This window comes from Aphelocoma coerulescens, chromosome 6, assembly GCF_041296385.1.
Source record: "Aphelocoma coerulescens isolate FSJ_1873_10779 chromosome 6, UR_Acoe_1.0, whole genome shotgun sequence".
NCBI classification, from domain to species: Eukaryota; Metazoa; Chordata; class Aves; order Passeriformes; family Corvidae; genus Aphelocoma; species Aphelocoma coerulescens.
In genome coordinates, this window is record NC_091020.1 from 29,071,175 (window position 1) to 29,077,174 (window position 6,000).

At 53.4% G+C, this 6,000-nt stretch overlaps 1 protein-coding gene across 3 annotated transcripts in view; it reads right to left on the bottom strand.

Annotated features, from left to right (window-relative positions):
• The window catches only part of AFAP1L2 (actin filament associated protein 1 like 2), a 66,078-nt gene extending 60,673 nt beyond the window's left edge, over positions 1-5,405 (bottom strand). For all 3 annotated transcript variants that reach the window (XM_069020073.1, XM_069020072.1, XM_069020075.1), the window contains exon 1: positions 5,298-5,405. In XM_069020073.1, the coding sequence (XP_068876174.1) occupies positions 5,298-5,313 (16 nt within the window). In that variant the 5' untranslated portion in view covers positions 5,314-5,405. The remainder of the gene's footprint in view (positions 1-5,297) is intronic.
• Positions 5,406-6,000: the final 595 nt, after the last annotated feature.

The window sequence follows — 6,000 nt, forward strand, 5'->3', positions numbered from 1 at the left end:
TCTGGTTGCTATTGCCTGAAGATGCACTTCCCTGCCTTAGGTGAATCCTGCCTCTCCAGAGGGTATAGCAAATTAGAGTTTACAAAGACTTCTCAAGAGAACAGCATCCCTAATTTCCCTTGATCCAGGCAGGATGGTTGCAAGGACAGCATTGGCCATTAGTTAGGGAGCTTGGCATTCAGGTACTGAATTTGCCATGAAATCTTTAGGCTTAGTCAAGTCACTGAATCCTTCATATGTGCTGTATGTTGAGATGGGAACACTGAGGAGTAAGTACGCAGCTGAGCAGGTATCCAGAATTCAGATTTTAAAGCCTGTGTTGCTTTGGTGCACAGCCCTGCACAGCCTGGGTGACACGAGCTGCCCAGTTCCCTGCTTGCCCCCAGCCCATCGCCACTGCGGGGAGCTGGAAGAGCCAGCCATGCTCCAGAATAAAGCAGTACAAGCATTTTTGCATAGACACTCCCTGTGTTCCTGGCTGTGGGTGTTCAGTGAAAGCCATCAGTGAAAACCCAGGAACAATAAACTCATTCAGGCAGTGTCTCCAGTCCCCAGCAGGGTACAGAGGGCCCACTTCGAGGAGAGGTGAAGGTGTGGGGAGGAAGGGGAACGAGACTTGCTTACACACAAAGGGGTAAAGGAAGGGCTCGTGCCCTGTCTGGAACATTCCAAAAGCAGATGCTCAAAGGCTCAGAGCTTCTGAACTAGCTTTTATCCTCTTATTTTTTTCTTATTTTAGGAAGAAAGCTTCTCTCTTGGCTTAGGAGCAGGGCTCTTGGCAATTTTGGTAGTGACATAGATGGGGCACAGAAGCCAGAGCAGCAGGGCTGCAGGGGTACTGCTCCCCTGACCTTACTCTCAAAAGATGGAGCCAGCCCCAGTGATCATTTCAGGGGTAGCAAAAGGAGCATCCCAAACCTGGCAGCTACATGCACACATCTCAAGAGCCATCACTGCTTATGAAATGGGGCTGAAGCCAGCATCCCTACAGCCCTTCTGCAGAGAGCCTGTCCTGGTGTGGAGAGCACTGGAGAGCCCTGTGTGTACTTAACACAACTCAGAGCATCCTCATGTGCCCTGTTTAAACAAGAAATGCATCTGAACTAGAAGAGACAGAAGTACTGTACTGGCACAGGTGACAGTGTGGGATGGCTTAGAAGGGTGGGCATGGCAGATGTTTGAGAAAGGCTGTGGTTTCAGTTGCAGAAAAAAGGTTTCATGTCCTCAATCCCTGCAGAGTAAATAACTCTGCACTCCTGCTGCCTATTCCCCAACCAAGGCCATTCCATTCTCCAAAACCAACCAGGGCTCCTCTCACATAAGTGAGAGTTACTGTGTATGTTCTGAGGTTATGCATGACACTAATTTTCATCTGCATTTAAACGAAAGCTCAGCCCAGCAGCTGAAAATTGTATTGGATTCGTCACAGAGCAGCACATTGCCCTGCTTTCTCCAGTTGCCACATCAAGACAATGAGTTAAACACAACAGCTGTGTGGACAATCAGCTGAGGAAAAACCACATACGTCTGCATAGAGCCCAGATTTTGCTCATATGAATCAATCCATTTCCAACTCTGATTATTATACAGGGCCTCAGATTGTTACCAGGGTTCATGTCTTTCATTCATGTCTCCACTTTGCAGTCTAACCCCAAGCATACCCCTTTGTATGTGCAAGAACATGTGGAAAGGAACACATGCCCTAGTCCTAAACAGATGCACCCCCCCCTTCCCCTCCCAGTTAAAACATGTTAACTTAGCAACCAAACACTTCTTTCTACCAAGTCACTGTTTTACTCCTTATCAACACTAACCTGTTAGCTTCTGTTAAGATGACAACCTCTCCTCCATGGGCAAACAATGTTCATCTCCTTGGGGGAGCACTACAAACACTTCCAAGGACCCTCTGATAAGAAATGTGAAGATTGAATCTTTGCTCAACAGAAACAGTAAAACATGAATGCTGAACACTTCTCTTTGAAGAACTGGGCTGGAAGTTACTCTGATTTCCATTACAGATCTCTAACACATTAAAAATACAGTAATAATCCTAAAAACCTCTCCAGGCTCACTTCACTTGACATTTTAGACTATGAGCATAGGGCTGCATCAGCCGTGACTGCGGTGACAAAGGTGTCAGGGAGGACTTGACAGAAATAGCGGGTGAATAAAGGTGTCCCTCATCAGTAACAGTGCACTCAGCACCTCTTCCCCTGCCAGGGTCTGCAGATGGTTGGTCACAGACAAGCCAGCCATATCTGATAAGCATGGTAAGGAGTAGGCAAGAAGCCATAATGCGCCTAGAACAGGGAGCACAAGTTGGGACAGCTGCCATATTCAAAGGCAAAACACATGGGAAGGGGGTGAAAGAGCACTCGAAGGAAACAGGAGGAGCAAGAGCAAGAGACCAGCAGCTCTGTCCTTGTCACTATACAGCTGTGGTACAGTGACCACCCTTGGTCACACCTGCTCTCTGCAGGTCTCCCTCTTGTTCCCTTGGGCTGTTGGGACTGCTGCTCTCTAGGCCTCACACACACTTCCTAATCACAGGGAGAAGGTGCCTTTTTAAACAGCATCTTCACCAACAGCAGACATTCTTTAGGGCAGCCTGGCAGAAAAAAAACCCTAGTGCACATCAAGATTATCCTTCAGAGCTTCAACAGCCCAAGAGGAGTCAAGAGGCAGTGTCTTCCTATGCAGCTGGCCTTGCAACCTCATTTGCAGTGGCTGGGAGAGGAAACCCATTCCCAGGAGAGTTTCACAATCCCTCCTTCACTTCCCACCATGTGAGTCCAGCAGCCCAAGCTCTTCCCACTCCATCGGTGCCACCCTGCCAGCCACCAGCCCCAGCCTCCCACCCCACCCGGCTCTGCACGCTCCACCCAACCAGATTTCTGTGGCTGCTTCACCTGTCATTGAAACACGAGAGACACCTCTTGCACGTGGCATCTTAGAGTCTGGATTAGTGCACATCCCTGCCCATGTTTAAAGGAAAGAAATGCTGCTGTTTGCTGATGCATGCAAACTTAATTTCGTAAGTAATAGGACAGATCCTGTAGTCAAATTCCTTTTCCCAGAACACCAATTCATTGCTCAACAGCCCTCTTTGAGTCCATCCATCTCTATCATTACAGGATTTCCCTGCACAAGCACTCTGCCTGGCTAGTGAAAAGGATGAAGACTTCCCATAGCAAGGCATCAACAAGTTATCCCCACCAGAACGGGCACATATCCCCCGTGCTTATTAATAAAAACTCACTTGTCTGCCTTCTCCAGCTGCTCCTCAAGGTTCCCAACTCCCACATGTTCTCCTCCAGCCCAGCCCTTCCCCCACATCTCACCAGCCCCAGGTGAGTCCAGTCACCCCCCACACTGGGGACACCTCCCAGGCACTGTCCCAGCGGTGCCATCCCCTGTGGCTGCCCCGCAGGGCTGGCAGTGCCTCATTACCACCCCCGCTCCCACTCTCGTCAGCACCAACACAGAAAGCACTGGCAGGGCTCCGCGATCAGTTGCGCTCGCTATTTATTCACCACACATGTGCAGAACATCCCTGCTGCTCTGAGGGAGCAGTGTGCATATTTAAAAAGACAATATACAAAACATAGCTGAATCTTAATGAATCTACTGCTTTGCTACTGGAACTGAATGGAATTGTGCAGACCCTGCCAGGATGGGGAAAAAAAAAAAAAAACAACTACACAATATTTGATTTGTAATATAATCCTTAAGATCGCTTTTGCAGTGTGTTATTATTGTGCTTATCAGGCCTGTAAAGCATCAATTGTAAGGAGGAAAAGGATCAAAATGCAACAGGCAGCACAGTGCCAGCCCTGTCAGAATGCTAAAGTATTGCACAGTGAAAAAAATACACAGTCCTGGCAAAAGTTAACTTCACACAATATGATATTTCAACATATGGAGTCCTCACCAAAGCAGGATTAGGGAATGAGAGCTATTAGCTAAAATGCATCTACTGAGGTCTAGGCTAACCTTTCTGGTTTGACAGTAGTACAAATGGGGTCTGGCAGGAATACATTTGTTAAGTACCAAGTTCCCCACTTAAATGTTCAAGCTCCATGAGGACAGCAGTTACAAGGAGAGTCACATTTCCTCTCAACAGGTAAAATTTACTGCAGACTTACTCCGTGCTACACAAATGCTGGATCCACCTCCTCCAGGGGAGGTTTCTACACACCAGCAGGAGCAGAAATCAGAGTACCCGCACATATCCAAATGCCCCATGCCTGGGCACCTCATCCCACCTCCTCCCTCCTCAGCTGGCAAGGAGAGCTCGTGTTTGAAAAGTGTCCAGGAGCGCCCATAGCAGCACGGACCTGAGATGCGCCAGTCTCGGTGTTCATGACCAAGCAGCAACACACAGGAAGCGCCAGAGCCATTGACTGAGAGGAAATAAATGGGCTGTGGGTGACAGCCAGCCCGGATGAGACCTGCCAGGGAGAAAGCTGGGAGCTGCTCACCTACCCTCTCCCTAACCACCAAAACTATTTGCGCTTAGAAAACAGGACACTCAATGCCGTGCCTGTTCAGCCTGGGAGGGTGGGAAGTCCACGCAGATGCGCGGTTTAGGACCAAAGACGGAGCAGGCAATGTCAGACAATTGAGCGGCTGCAGAAAATGCAACAAGACGCTGCTTTTAAGTGGCAAAAAAAGGTCCCGATCTCTGGATCGGGTAAAGCATGAAATTTTCCTACGTCTCTCTCCTTCTCCTGCCCTTCCTACCCAGTACCCGGAGCAGGTACACAGGGACTTCACATCCCCGGGTGGGACCTGCCCGCGCTGCCCCGCACCTTTCCCATCGCTCCGGCCCCACTCGCGGGCACCGCTTCCCCTCCATCCCCGAGCCGACCCCGGCCCCACTCGCGGGGACCCCGATCGCTTGCCCCACTAGCGGAGATCGCCTCCCCCAGGAGCCAATTCCCGTCCCCACTATCCGTCCGCCTTCTCCGCGGAGCTGGACGCCGCCCTCACCGCCCGGTCCCACTCGCGGGATAAGCCCTCCCGGCGCCAGGAACTGGGCTCGAGCCCCACTCGCAGGGACCCCTTCACCGCAGCTGATCCCGGTCCCACTCTCGGGAAACATCGCCTCGGGAGCTGCCCCCGCATCCCACCGCCGCCTTCCCACGCGGGCGGACGGCATTCCGCAGGGGCCCGTGTCAGCGGGTCTGTCACCCCCCAACGCCGTCCCCGCAGGTCCCCAGTGCACCCTCGGCGGTCCCCGAGCGGGGCTGCCGCGGGACACGGACACGCGTGATGCCCCTCTCACCTCACCTCACCTTTGTATTTCTCCATGGCGATGAGCGGGGCCGCAGCCCTGCGACTGCCGAGGGCTCCGGGACACGACGCCGCCCGCACCCGGCTCCGCTCCGCAGCCTGTGATCCCAGCAGCGCCGGCTCCCCCGGCCGGCCCGGGCCGCCCCGCCCGCGCCGCCCGCCCCGCCCCGGAGCCGCGGAGCTGGCCGGGATCGGCGCCCTGGGCTGCGAGCGGGACCTGGCTCGGCGATGGGGAGCTGGGACCGCGGAGCGGACCCTCCCCGCGGGCGTGGGGCCCCTCGGCGGCCGGTCCCCGGGGAGAAGCGCCGGGCTGGAGCCGGGAGCAGGAGAGGAAGGCGCCGGGGGGATGAGACCGTGGGATGGTTCCTGGGGCTCCTCAGGGGTGCCCCGTGTTTGGGATGGTGACCTCTGGCTGCAGTGGGGCTTTGGGCACGTTCAGAGAACGGCCCTGGTTATCCCGGGATAGCCGTGTGCGGTCCCGGTGCTATGAGCCCAGGTGGGAGCCTACCAGAGACCCACCTCCTCCCTGCTCTTGGTGAGTTGGGTTCTCCTTCCACCCCGGGGTAGCTGTATCCCGCAGCCACTGAATTTGCACTCTTCTTTCCAGTGATTTCAGCGAGGCTTCCTGATAGGACCGGGCTCCTGGACAGAACCAATCTCACAGGAATGTGTTCCTCTCCCTGAGTCCCAGTGACATTTTTGCCT